General features: G+C 42.5%; 1 protein-coding gene across 2 annotated transcripts in view; it reads left to right on the forward strand.

Moving 5' to 3' along the window:
* Positions 1-14,926, forward strand: part of LOC109921193 (ubiquitin-conjugating enzyme E2 U-like) — a 58,047-nt gene that overhangs the window by 19,591 nt on the left and 23,530 nt on the right. For both annotated transcript variants that reach the window (XM_048602165.1, XM_048602166.1), the window contains exons 5-6: positions 1,122-1,251; positions 3,879-3,963. In XM_048602165.1, the coding sequence (XP_048458122.1) occupies positions 1,122-1,251; positions 3,879-3,963 (215 nt within the window). The remainder of the gene's footprint in view (positions 1-1,121; positions 1,252-3,878; positions 3,964-14,926) is intronic.

Genomic DNA, 14,926 nt, shown 5'->3' on the forward strand with positions numbered 1-14,926 from the left:
GAGCTGGAGGTGTAGACGAGAATCATAGAATCCCTTTAGTGCAGGGAGAAGCCTTTTGACCCATTGAGTCTGCACCAAGCCTCTGAAGAGCATCCCACCCAGACCCAGACCCTATCCCTGCAACCCTGCCTCACCTATGTCTTACCCACCTAACCTGCACATCGCTGGTCACTACGGGGCAATTTAGCATGGCCTATCCACCTAACCTCCACATCTTTGGACTGTGGGAGGAAACCTATGTGGACATGGGGAGAACATACAAACTCCACACAGACAGTTGCCCGAGGGTGGAATTGAACCCGGGTCCCTGGCACTGTGAGGCAGCAGTGCTAACCATTGAGCCAACATGATGCAGTCATGTACCTTCTGCATTTGTGTTGACCTTTGACATTTCTGGACTTGGACTGGAGGAGAATGAGAAGAATTCATTAATGTTCTCAATAATTATCACCCACCTCTCTTGCAGCAACCACCTTCCTTCCCCACCTCCAGCACCCTCCTTACCGCCCAAACATTCTGCAGCCTCTTCTCTTCTATCATTCACCTTGCAGTCCCCTCTTCACTCCTTCAGACTCCTTGTCCCTTCACCCCTTCTGCTGCTTCCATCTCTTCCCCCACCCTTCTTAAGTTCTTTGCTTTTTGCAATAGCCTTAGTAGGGACATCGGCACATCTTGTTTCTTCTGCCTCCCTCACTCCACGTATCAAAGTTAATCATCCAATCAATTTTGTCTCCTCTGTTTCTACCCTCCGTTTCTCTTTTCCTTGTCACTGGAAGAAAGCTGTTTGTTCATCACTTCCAGTGTCTGAACTTGGCTCGCCTTTTTGATTTATTTCCTTGTTTTCTTGCCAATAGACAATCGATTGGATGGTGACGGTGTATGATTTTACAATACTTCCATTAAATAGTCCATGATCATGGCCCAATAACAGCCAGAATTGAAAGGTGAATTTTACCCTGTCAATTTAGTTTAGGTTCAAACCTGAAAGCCAGAGGAGGTAGGATGATGACAGATCAGTTAATTCACCACTTGGTCCCATCCTGCTGTTTATTTGAATTTGACTGTTTTTGACTCTTTAATCATGGAAAGTTGATTCGGCGTGTCCTCCAATCTCCAACTAGGTGATGTTGTCCAATCCAGTCCTGGAAAATGCAGTCAATGTGGAAGCTGTAGAGATGCTGAGGGAAAACCCAGCACGTTATCGAGAAATGATTTTGGAATGTGTTAGAACCAGCAGACAGCTTAATGAAAGTAAGATCTTTATTGTCATAAATCTCTTAAATATTTATATAGTGAAAATATAACCCATGTAAACTGTCTAGCTGCCGGGTTTTTATATATGTGAAGGAGCATAAAACTGAGTAAAGGGAAGGAACGTCATTTCTGAACTTAAAATTAAGGGCATCTTTTAAAAATGCCAAGGAGTAGCTTGTGGCTCAGTTGATGTGTGAAACTGATCAGTACTGACCAGCAAGATCCCAGGATTGATCCTCGGTTCACTTTTGTTAGTGGGCTTGAGCTGCTGTGGGTTACATAAGGGGAAAACTAACCAGCACTGTTATTAATTATCATTATTAGAGGTCCCTAACTGGAAAATGCATGTGCCTCTGCTGGGGACAGTTTAGATTTGGGTGTGCTGTTCAAAAGAGCAAATATCAATGATATTCATTTTCAGAAATTCCACTTGACAGAGGTCATGGAAAGGCTTAAGGAAAACGGAGAGAAATTTGATAGAGGAGAAAGTAAATATGTCTCAAAAATAAAACAAATGGGATCTTCAGTTCTAATGTTGCTTTTTGCTCTCGCCCTCAAGCAAGAGATTTAACCGATTGCCTCATTCTCGCCACCTCTTACCTTTAGATTGTCCTTCTCTAACTCTCCCTTCTTTTAGTGAAATCTTCTCTCTTTTTAAATTCAACAATGTTCATTCCATTTAATATCTATAACAAACCAGCCAATTCCCAACAGTTGCCTGATTATATCTCTTACCTCCCCATTTCCAAGGAGGATTGCTTTCTCTCTGGCTTATCCATGTCTATCATTAAGTGCCGTGATTATGCCATCTCCAACTCAGGAACTTCCAAACGATCCTCCTCGTCCCTTAGACAAGTGCTCCTTTTTACACTGCAGACAAGATCTTCAATGGCGACCATCCTACTTTCCATGCAGTTTCTGCTGTGTCCAACCTCTACAGTGAAACATTCGACCTTGTTCCAGTCTTCCATCAAACCAGACACCACATCCGACAGAGACATGTTATCTTTTCACCGCCTCCAACATGATCCCAATCAGAAACGCTTTCCTTGAGGAAGAGTCAGTCTTGTGGTGGGATGTGCTCAAAGAGGGGAAAGGGGTAGATGGAAAGAAACTAGGGAGCATTGGGCTTTCAGAGGTGGTGGGACGAGGATTGGAAGGTTTGATTTTGATTGTTTTGATTTTATTGTCACGTGTACTCAAGTACAAAAGTACAGGAGTACAGTGAAAGGTGTCAAATGTCGCCATTTGAGGCGTCATCTTAGGTACAGGTAAGATTGGTTTGGTTTAGTAGGCAAGGAAATGGGGGAGAGTCAGACAAGCAACTGAATGATTCAAGCTCTTTAGACTTGTTACACAGTCAAAGTAGTGGAAGAGGGCTTAAAGAATAGGTTGGTGTCAAAGGCAGACCTGTTAATGGATGACTGTGCCAGGTATGCTGAAGCTTCTGATTCTTAGATTTAAGGCCCCATTGTTTTCTTTCTTCTGTGGGGGTTGGGGAATGGAATGGATGAAAATGAGCCCCCATCCAGGTTTCCACCCTTGATCCTTATCCTGTGAATCCAGAAGGAAGATTCATATCAAAGAGGATTTAGTAAAATCGTGATCACCCCCACACCAACCCCAGTAAGATTACCCGCTGACGTTTATACTCAAGGCTTATGCTTGAAAGTGGTCTTGTTGGCAGGTATTAAAGAGCTCTGAGTGCTGGGAAAAGGCTAGCCCATATACCTCTGAGAAGAACTCATCTATTCATTGAAAATAATGTAAATGAGATAGGAGCTGCAAGGAGAGAGATTTAGGGGTATACGCACTCACAAATCATTAAATCATTAAAAATATCAACACAGATGTTGCTGGGAATGGAGGGTTTGAGTTATAAGGAGAGGCTGGATAGACTGGGACTTCTTTCACTGGAACGTAGAGATTGAGGGGGTGACCTTATAGAGGTTTATAAAGTCATGGCAGATATAGATAAAGTGAATGTCAGGTGTATTTTCCCTAGGGTGGGGATTTCAAGACTAGTGGACATATTTTTAAGGTGAGAGGAGAAAGATTTAAAAAATATGAGGGGCGACTTTTTTATATACAGAGTAGTTCATGTGTGGGACAAATTTCCAGAGGTAACCGTGAATATGGGTACAAATACAACATTTAAAAGATGTTTGGATGAATACATGAAAGGGAAAGGTTTGGAGGGATATGGGCCAAGTGCAGGCAGGTGGGACAAGCTTAGTTTGGGAACATGGTCGAAATGGATTGGTCGCACTGTATGACTCAATCACTCTAAGACAGGAAACAAATGCCGAGATGGTAGCAGTGGGAGAGAACTGCAAAAGGTTGTAAATGATACAGAAGGAATGCAATTATGACAGGAGGAATTTGCACACTATAGTTAACATGCAGATGTAGAATACATATACATTGCATCTGGCTATTATAGACCAGCTCCTCAGTATTGGTACAAACTTCACAGTTGGCATGCTGGAAGTGGGAATGATGTTTTTCAGGATTTTCATCTGGCACCTTAGTTCAGATTTTGGGGAAAAGGAAAAATAATGTGACATAGTTGGTTCTTTGTATTGAGACTGGCATCTCTCAAGTTTACCTTTGTCCCTCAACAGCTGGAGTTAAGTTAGAAGTGGAGAATTTTCCTGTGACCCATTTTGAAGACCAAGTTTCCACACCACCTTGCGGGAAGCCACTAACGTGAGTAGATAAATAGAATCCACATTTGGATATTCTATACCCATAGAACTGGGTTCATCTCATGAAACCATAATAAATTTGATGAAACAAGAATACTCATGGATACTATATTTTCTGGTAACCACCAAGAACCTCTGAATACATATTTTAAATCCCCATTTTTACAGTAAGATTTTTGTTTTGATTTTCATCATTTTTGTCTTCTATATTTAGGAAAGTGCATTAAAAACGTTCTTGGATTAATGTTGTAAAATAATTTTTGCTAAAACAAAATGAAAATAACTGAACATGCTAATTCAGTGAGAAGCTGAATGTAATTGAAATACTTACAAGATGTTGGCAAAGGAGCAAGAGCTGAAAAAATATAATAAATAGGAACATACCAATTACAAACACACAAATTTAGCCTACTCATCCATTTAATAAAATCATGGCTGATCTAATTACGCCCTCAAATCCAGATCCCTGCCTTTCCTGATAACCTTTTACTCCCTTGTTAGTCAACAATCTATTCCACCTCTCCTTTAAAAGTATGTAATGACCCTGCCTTCAATGCTGTCTGGGCAAGAGAGTTAAATTCCAATGGTTTCTGACACTGAGAGAAAAAAATTTCTTCTGCTTCCACCTCCTGAATGGGAGACACCCCCTTTTTCTTTTAAATTGTATCACCTGGATCTAAACTCTCTCACAAGGGAAAACATCCTGTCAGTTTCCACCTAGTCAAGTGCCTTCTGCATTATAGATGTTTCAATAAAACCATGTCTCATCCTTCTAAAATCCAATCAGTACAGGCCCGGCCTATTTAATGTTTCCTCATAAGATAACCTCCCCATCGTAAATATCAGTCAAGTGAATCTTCACTTAACTACGTCTAATGGATTTTAATTCTTTCTTAAATAAGTAGATCGAACTGTACACAATACTCTAGATGTGGTCTCTCCAGCATTCTACACATCTGTAGCAAGACATCCTTACTTTTATAATCTATTCCACTTCCCTTCCAGATCAAATGCGTACTAACATTTTGTGTTTCATGTACCAACACATCAGATTTCTGTCTGTCTCAGAGTTCTGCAATTTCAATTTGGCAATAAATAATAAGCTGCTTCTTCGTTCTTCCTGCCAAAGTGGCCAAGTTCATGTTTTCTCAAATTATACTCCATCAGTCAATTTCTTTACCCATTCCCTTCACCTATCTATACCCTTGCAGACTCCTGTGTCATCTTCACAACCTACTTTCTTACCTATTTTTGCGTTGTCAGCAAATTTAGCAAGCATATACTCAGTCCCTCTATCTGAGTCACTTACATAGATGGTTAAACAATCAAGGCCCCATGGGGCACCACTCGTTGTGGCACATTACTCACCACATCTTGCAGGGCCTGAAAACATTATGCCCTCCCTCAGCTTCCTTTTTGCCAATCATCTTCTATCCATGGTAATATGTCACCTCATCCACCACGAGCTCTTATTTTGTGCAATACCTCATCAGTTGCCAAGTTGGGAAAATAAGGTGAGATCAGCAGTAAGGCGATCCTTGATGTCAACAGCAAGAAGTTCCACTTTCCAATCAAGTGTTGAATGGCAAGACATGGATCTGGCTAATGAGAGGTCCAATTGCATGTATTAGCATACATTAATATCTCATTATGAGTTAATCTTCTCACATTTATATGCACTATCCTGTTTTCTCACCCATTGGATAGAGACAAGATGGCAACAATTCCCCATTCCAAACGCAGAACTGTTACTTGGCTCCTCTGACCTTCCAGCTTGGACCGCAATCAGAAAAAATTCGAGGCATAGTCCATGGGCATGCACCCTTGTCTACAGATATTGGTATTGGCCATATACCAGCCTCACACACACTCTCATGGCACATCACTAATCCAACTGCAAGACAGTTCTCCACTTCAACGCTGCACTTTGAATCACACTGGCACCTTTCAGTGCAGCTGCTGCTGCTAAGACATTTTGCACACCGGAACAAGAATCAATCTCATTGATTGGACTAGGTGCATTTGAGGGCTCCTCATGTGCTCTCCTAGTGAGCACTCACATTTTATCTACTTGAATGCTCAGGGCATTGCCCTACCCTGCTTTTCTGAATGTTTCCCCCGCAGCCAGAGCTTAAAGGCTCACAGTACTTCTGTCTCCGCTTGCCTTTTAGCTTGTCACGGTTGTCAGCAGTCATTAGTGAAGATGGTGGGCATGTTGCTGTATGGCACCATGCTATGTCAATCTCACCCACATGTGGCGCCAGTAACAAACACACTATGTGTGTATCATCCAAATGGCCATGTCTCAAAGTCTGAGGGCAGTCATCCTCAGTCAAGATAAGGGAGATATCGTCAGTCAGGGCATACAGGCACAGTAAATCAAGGACAACCTCTGATATCAGTCCATGGAACATGGTCAGACAGTCGCATGAGGTGATCAGGGTCATTGCGTTCATACCTCTATTCAAGAGAGTGGGTCATGGCCAACTGTCTGCATCTAGCCTAACCAGTCCCAGAGAGTTGTGGGAAGACTGAGGAGTTATACAGAAATGTGTGGGGTCAGTTCACTCATCAGTTTGGACTGTCCTTCCAATTCAATCAAGGGTATGTGGCTGGAGAAGACAAAGGAGAGAGTCCATCATGAGCAAGAGGCAGACGTTTGGTCATGTTAAGAGTACATTCACTGTGGTAATAATGGGACAGCAGCACAGCAAAGGGCAATGTTTCTGAATTGGTTGCTGCGACCTGGTGGTTTCGGCATTGCCACTTGGGCAGTCAAGGTCCTTAAGTAGCAGGACCTTCTCGTCAGAGGTGAGAAACTGAATGTCAGGCACCCACCACCCATCTTGGCTCTCTTCACCCTAATTAGAGCTGTTTTTTTCCTGAAATGAGGGAAAATGAGGGACTGAATGAGCTAAAAGTGGATTAATGCTGGTGCATGTGCGGAGAAGGTGGTAAAGCTTTTCCAAGTGAGTAAGGGGAGGCAATGGCCGAGTGGTATTATCACTAGACTGTTAATCCAGAGACCCAGATAATGTTCTGGGGACCTGGGTTCGATTCCCACCATGGCAGATGGTGGAATTTGAATTCAATAAAATATCTAGAATTAAGAATCTAATGATGACCATGAATCCATTTTCGATTGTTGGAAAAACCCATCTGGTTCACTAATGTCCTTCAGGGAAGGAAACTGCCATCCTTAACTGGTCTGGCCTACATGTGACGCCAGACCCACAGCAATGTGCTTGACTCTTAACTGGGCAATAAATGCTGCCTAGCCAGCAACACCCTTATCCCATGAATGAATGAAGAATAAAGGAAGGAGGAAGCACAGAGACTGTGGAGGGAGAGGAAGGATGAGAGCAAGCAATAAAAGATGTTGCATGCAACGGTGGGAGGGGTATACTATGAGCCTAGCTGGGAGGTAGGTGTAGTAGCAGAGATAGTGTATATGAGGTAGTAGAGAGAATATAATGGCATTTACCCTTGTGCAGCAGAGAAGGTCATTGACATTGTATTGTTGGGCATTCCTCCAAACTGTGGGTACTGCACTGATCCGGATGGCAACCATGGTCCAGGCTGGCAGGGCCTACTGGTCCTGGGGGAGAAGGACAGCACCTCATCTGCACCAACCCATCCACCAAGACCTCGAGGTCCCTATCGGCACAGTTCCCTCCATTGAGTATGTTTAGGACAATTCACATGAACCATGTGGGGCAACTCCAAGCCTGCTAGTGCTTGACCTGGTTCACAAATGTGGTTTAAATATGGGGAAACCTGAACCAGGAATCTCGGGTAGTGCCATCAATGGGGAGTATTGCCGCCTGTGGCGAGAGAGGTGCCATAGGTATGTGGTGTGTAGGTAATGAGATGAGTTTGGTAAGATAGAGCGAGGAACCTCACTGAACCTCATGTACAGAAACCGTCCATGAATTTGACAAACCCTGTCCCGACAGCTCAAACCTTCCAACCCGAGCAACATCGGTGTAAATCTTCACTGAACCCTTTCAAGTTTCACAACATTCTTCTTAAACAACTTCGGGTCAAATTCAGCCCAATTTCTATTAAGGCACATAAAAGCAAATTAAACAAAGAGAAGGTATGCATGTTTAAGAGAGAGCAAGTAAAGTAAAAGGGACAAAAAGAAATGTAGGAAAAGAAGTTTCCATTCTCCAACAATCATTCAAATCTGACATAAAGGGAACAATTTATTCGTACCATGCTGCTAACAATATAGTTGTTCTCCAATTAACAGTACCACATTTTTTGTTGTATCTAGAGGGTATCTATCATGTAAGTATCAACATTTCATGTCCATGCATATATTTCAACATCTCTCAGTGGGCTCTAGAATAACAGATTTATATTTCAATATTGGCGACCTTTGTTAACCTCACCAGTATTTCTGCAGAGAAAAATGATTAATTTTTAATCCAATATTCATCTACTCCCCTTTCTAAAAGAATGGATACAATTTGCTGAAAGTTTCCTCACTTGAATGTCAGGAAAACTGGCTAAATGTTGATTAGCGAAATAGTGACTGGTATTTATTAAGATTTTATTTGATTACAGCATCATTTCCACAATAATCTTTTCAGAACTGCATATCTGTGAGTTCTGGACATATGATCTAATTTTTAAAAACTCCTGAAGCTTGTCTCCATATGTTTATTATTTCTGACGCTCAATGGCTTTTCCTTAAATCTCTCAAATTTTAACCTATGCTGAGGGTTACGAGGTCTCCAGATTTCTTTTGCATTCTCTTATTCAAATTGTTGCCTGGGGTTAATTGTGGTTTGCAGAAAAGAGAATAATCATTGAAGTGTATGTTAACCATTCAAGCACCACCATTTGAGTGATGTTGCAATCATTCAACACTTGAGGGATGTGGGATCTTTCTTATGGTGTAATGTCATTGTTAAGTGGCACTTTGAACTATTAACCCATGGGAAAAATGCATTTTTTTCAAAAGAAGATGGACTTTTTTTGAAAATTTCCCATCGGCAAATTTATGACTTTGTGATTGTTGCTCAGTCCTAGAGATATACAGCACGGAAACAGACTGTTCAGTCTAACTGGTCCATGCCAACCAGATATCCTAAATGGATCTAGTCCTACTTGCCAGCGCATTTGGCCCATACCCCTCTGAACCCTTCCTATTCATATACCCATCTGGATGCTTTTTAATTGTTGTAATTGTACCGGCCTCCTCCACTTCCTCTGGCAGTTCATTCCATACACGCACCACCCTTTGTATGAAAAAGTTGCCCGTGATGTCCCTTTTAAATCTTTCCTCTCTCATCTTAAACCTATGCCCACTAGTTTTGAACTCTCACACCCCAGGGAAAAGCCCTTTCCAATTACCCTATCCATGCCCCTCATGATTTTATAAACTTCTTTCAGGTCACCCCTGAGCTTCAGGTGCTCCAGGGAAAATAGCCCCAGCCTATTCACCCTCTCCCTATAGCTCAAACCCTCCAACCTTGGCAACCTCATTGTAAATCTTTTCTGAACTCTTTCAAGTTTCACAACATCCTTTTTATAACAAGGAGACCAGAATTGCACGCAGTATTTCAATAGTGACCTAACCAATGTCCTGTACAGCAGCAACTCCTATACTCAACGCAGTGATCAATAAAGGCAACAGACCAAACGCCTTCATCAGTAGCCTATCTACCTGTGACTCCACTTTCAAGAAACTATGAACCTGCACTCCAAGGTTTCTTTGTTCAGCAACGCTCCCCAGGACCTTACCATTAAGCATATAAGTCCTCTGATTTGCCTTTCCAAAATGCAGCACCTCACATTTATCTAAATTAAACTCCAACAAAGGAGCCATTTCCTCTCCCTTTGTAAATCCTGCCCTAAACAAGATATCAAAAGCTACAAGAGAGCTATCTGTGCTAATCCTTCTGACTTCCCTTTCCTTCCTCTTATCAAAGCTTTGCCAGACTATCATCTAAAATTAAGAAGCCAACTGCGTGCAGGATCACTTTCCTACCAATATATTACTGTATAATTCAGTTAATCCATGTAGGTAAAGCAACAATTGAAAAACAATTTCATTCATGCTCTGCATTTTCTGTTTTTGGTTAAAAATTTTAATAAAAGCTCCTCTGCATAAATAAATTATAGTTTGGATCTTAGACATACACAACAGGAAGTTCAAACCATGTTTGGTACTATTTTAAATGATCTTAGACTAGGTAGAGATAAATTATTCTTTGTCCAAAATATCCTCTATTGTATTCCAGTTGTCCTCGAACATGTGTTTTTCTGCAAAGTTCTAAATTCTCTATATTCATTAGCACTCCCAATCTCTTGTGTCCCTGCAAGTCAATTTGAATATCTTGATTCTCACTCTCAGATCTCTTCGTCATCAACCACTCTGGACCTGTATCTTTCCATTTCTCTGGCTTTAACTCTCCCTGTGTTTCTTCATCAGGAGACTAATCATTCATTGACTACTCTATACCCTCTAGAATTCCATCCCAAAGCACTGCCGTGTTCCCGTTCTTTTGGTGGAGGAAAGGTAAATGGCGTAGTAGTACAGTTGCTGGGTTAGCAATCCAGAGACTGAGGTGATGTTCCGGGACCCTGATGAGAATCCCACCATGTTGATGATTGAATTTAAATTCAACAAAAATCTGGAATTAAAAGTCAAGTGATGGCCATGAAACCTTCTGGTTCATTAATGCCCTTTGGGGATGTAAAACTGCCATCCTGACTTGGTCTGTCCTACATGTGACTCCAGACCCAGAATGTGATCTTAATTGCCTCTGAAATGGCCTAGTATGGCACTCAGTTGGATCAACTGTGTAATGTCTCAAGAAAAGGATGGGCAACGTGGCATTGACCTAGGCAACGGAAACAACAATGGCAAATTCAGCCTTGTCAACCCTGCAAAATTCTCCTTAACAGCATTTTGGGGACTAGTACCAAAACTGGGAGACTGTCTCACACACTAGTCAAGCAGTGGCCTGATATAGTCACACTCACAGAGTCATATCTTAACCACATTAGTGATAGAAGTCTGGTGAAGTTTGTACTAACCTCTGGAGCAATTTGCTGCACCTTTTAACTAAGTTCCAGGCTTCAAGGCGAGCTTCTCACTAGGGAGGCAAAAAAACTGCAGAGGCAGGAATCCAGGTTAGACAAACAGGAGGCCGGAAGAACACAGCAAGCCAGGCAGCATCTGGAGGAAAGGAGAAGTCAACGTTTCGAGTATTACCCTTCTTCAGGACTGGATGTGGGGGTAGGGGAATCTGCAGGTAAAGAGACAGGGGTTAATTGGGGAGAGGGGGTTAGCAAACTGGTTGTGATAGGTAGACACTGTTAGTAGGTACAACCTGGTTGGTTGATGGGAGGAATGAATCTGGTTGGTAGCCTGAATGGAGGGTCAGTAAGTGGAATGTAAGGGAGGAGGTGGGGCTGGCTAGGGGAGGCAGGGGATGAGTGGGAAGGTTATTTGAAATTGGAGAACTCAATGTTGAGTCCTCTGGGCTATAGGGTGCCTAGGCGGAAGATAGGGTGTTGTTCCTCAAATTTGCTTTCTGAGTCACTGCAACATTGGAGGAGGCCAAGGAAGGGCATGCTGAAGGGGAAGTGGGGCGGGGGGTTGAAATGGACGGTGGCCGGGAGGTTAGGCTGGCCATTTAGGGCCAGGCAGAGATGCTCAGTGAAACAGTCATATAGTCTACATTTGGTCTCACCGACGTAGAGAAGACCACATCGGGAGCGCCAGATGCAGTAGACTATGTTGGAGGAGATGCAGGTGAAGCTCTGTCTCACCTGGAAGGGCCAATTAGGGCCCTGGATGGAAGTGAGGGAGGTGGCCTGTGGGCAGGTCTTGCATCTTTTACAGAAAAGCCTGAGTAATGTGTAATGAGAAGGGAATCATTGCCAACCTAGTTGTGCGACACCCCTTGGGGATGAATGACCATAACATGATAGAATTTTTTATCAAGATGGAGAGGTAGTTGATTTGGATACTAGGGTGCTGAATCTTAATAAAGCAAACAATGAAGAAATGAGGTGTGAGTTGGTCTTGATAGGTGGGGAGAGTTATTTGAAGGGATGACAGTAGATAGGCAATGGCAAACATTCAGGAATGCATGGGGAACCTGCAACAACTGTTTATTCCTTTCTGGCACAAAAGCGAAATGGGTAAGAGGGCCAATCCATGACTTACAGAGGAATTTAGAGATAGTATCCGATCTAAGGAAGAAGCATACAGATTGGTCAAGAAAAATATTATCTCTGAGGATTGGAAGCAGTTTAGAATTCAACAAAGAAGGACCAAGGGATTGATTAAGAAGGGGAAAATACAGTACGAAAGGAAGCTTGCAGGGAATGAAATGACTGACACTAAGAGTTTCTATAGGTATGTGAAGAGAAAGAGATTGGTGAAGACAAATGTAGGTCCCCTACAGACAGAAATGGAGAAATGTATAATAGGGGACAAAGAAATGGCTGAGCAACTGAATACATACTTTGGTTCTGTCCTCACAAAAGAGAACACAAATTAGATACCAGAAATGTTGGAGAATGCAAGATTTAGTGAGAGGGAAGAATTGAGGGAGATCAGTATTTGTGGAGAAATGGTGTGGGGAAAACTGATGGGATTGAAGGCAGTTAAATCCCCAGGGTCTGATCATCTACATCCCAGATACTTAAGGAAGTGGCTCTAAAAATAGTAGATGCATTGGTAGTCATCTTCCAGGATTCTATAGATTCTGGCACAGTTCCTGCAAATCGGTGGGTAGCTAATGTCACTCCAATATTCAAAACGGATGGTAGAGAGAAAGGGAATTATCGACTAATAAGCCTAACATCGTTAGTCGAGAAAATTCTCGCATCTATTATCAAGGACTTTATAGCGGAGCATTTAGAAAGCAGTGTCAGGATCAGACAGAGTTGGCATGGATTTATTAAGGGGAAATCATGCCTGACAAATCTGTTAGAATTCTATGAAGATGTAACTGGTAGAGTTGACAAGGGGGAGCCGGTCAATATGGTATATATTTGAACTTTCAGAAAACGTTTGACAAAGTCCCGCATAAGAGATTGCACAAGACTAAAGTGCAAGGGATTGGTAGAGGTGTATGAGATGGATAGGAAACTGGTTGGCAGAGAGTAAACAAAGAGTAGGAATTAATGGGTCCTTTTCAAATTGGCAGGCAGTAACTAGTGGGGTGCCACAGGGATCAGTGCTGGGATCCCATCTATTCACAATATATATTAATGATTTGGATGAGGAAACAAAATGTTACATCTCAAAGTTTGAAGATGATGCCAAGTTGAGTGATGGGTGAATTGTGACGAGGATGCAGAGATCCTTTAGCATGATCTGGACCGGTTGGCTGAGTAGGCAAATCAGTGGCAGATGCAGTATAATTTGGATAAATGTGAGGTTATTCGCTTTGGAAGGAAAAACAAGAAGGATTCAGGCAGACCTGAATGGCTGTAAAATGGGGGAAGGGAGTGTGCAGCAGGGCCTGGGTGTCCTTGTGCACCAGTCACTGAAGGTAAGCATGCAGGTGCAGCAGTCGGTAAAGAAGGCAAATGGTATGTTGGCCTTCATTGTGAGAGGTTTTGAGTACAGGAGCAGGGATGGCTTGTTGGAGTTATACAGGGCCTTGGTGAGGCCACGCCTAGAACATTGTGTGCAGTTTTGGTCTCCTTTTCTGAAGAAGGATGCTCTTGCTCTCGAGGGAGTGCAGCAAAGGTTTACCAGGCTGATTCCAGGGATGGTGGGACTAACGTATGAGGAGAGATTGACTGGGTTAAGGCTGTTTTCTCTGGAGGTCAGACGAATAAGTGGTGATCCCGTAGAGACTTATAAAATTCTAACAGGACTAGACAGGGTAGATGCAGGGAGGATGTTCCTGATGGTGGGTGTGTCCAGAGTCAGGGGTTACAGTCTGAGGATTCAGGGTAGACCATTTAGGACAGAGGTGAGGAGATATTTCTTCACCCAACGAGTGGTGAGCCTGTGGAATTCATTACCACAGGAAGTAGTTGATGCCAAAACAATGAATGCATTCAAGAGATGGCTAGATATAGTGCAAATGGGATCAAAAGTTATGGGGAGAAAGCAGGATTAGGCTGTTGAGTTGGACAATCAGCCATGATCATGATGAATGGCAGAGCAGGCTCAAAGGGCCGAATGGTCTCCTCCTGCTTCTATCTTCTATGTTTCTATGTAAGTTTCCCTCCAAGCTACTCACCATACTGACTGAGATGTTGTACTCCATAAGCTAATTTTACAGATAGTTCTCCTATAACACAATAGTTGCATTCTTGTGTGACTTCGCGCTATAGAAAATCGCCAGAGAAAATCGCGTTATAGGGAAATTGCTATACCTGGACAGCAGAAAGTTTGCATAATCCAAACAGCGCCACTATTCATCAATCGTGTTACAGCCAATTTGCGTTCACGAAGTACGCGTTACAGCAGAACTACCTGTATTTGAACAGAACTTGAGTTCACACTTTTAAGTTACAGATTTATTTCAGTCAGCCACACTCCATAAAATTCTTACCCCACTAAATACTGGCTCCCCACATTTATGCAAACAATTCCAACCCAATTAACTATTAGTTAATATAGTTATCATTTGTTCCCTAATTTCAATAAAGTCTCCAGACCATATTAGGTGATATCTTTGGGAACATATTACAGCTAGTTCAGTGACACTGAGTCTAGATCCTAGAACTCCCTGAAATTTTGGATGTTGATACATGAAATGGACTGCAGTGTTTCAAGAAGGCAACTCCCACCACCTTCTCCACAGCAGATAGACATGGGCAATAAATGCTGGAGCAGCCAGTAATGTCCACATCATATGAATGAATTTTTGAAACAAGTGTCTTTGAAGTCCGAGATAGTAGGAACTGCAGATGCTGGAGAATCTGAGACAACAAGGTGCAGGGCTGGATGAACACAGCAGGCCAAGCAGCAT

This window comes from Rhincodon typus, chromosome 10, assembly GCF_021869965.1.
Source record: "Rhincodon typus isolate 14 chromosome 10, sRhiTyp1.1, whole genome shotgun sequence".
NCBI lineage: Eukaryota > Metazoa > Chordata > Chondrichthyes > Orectolobiformes > Rhincodontidae > Rhincodon > Rhincodon typus.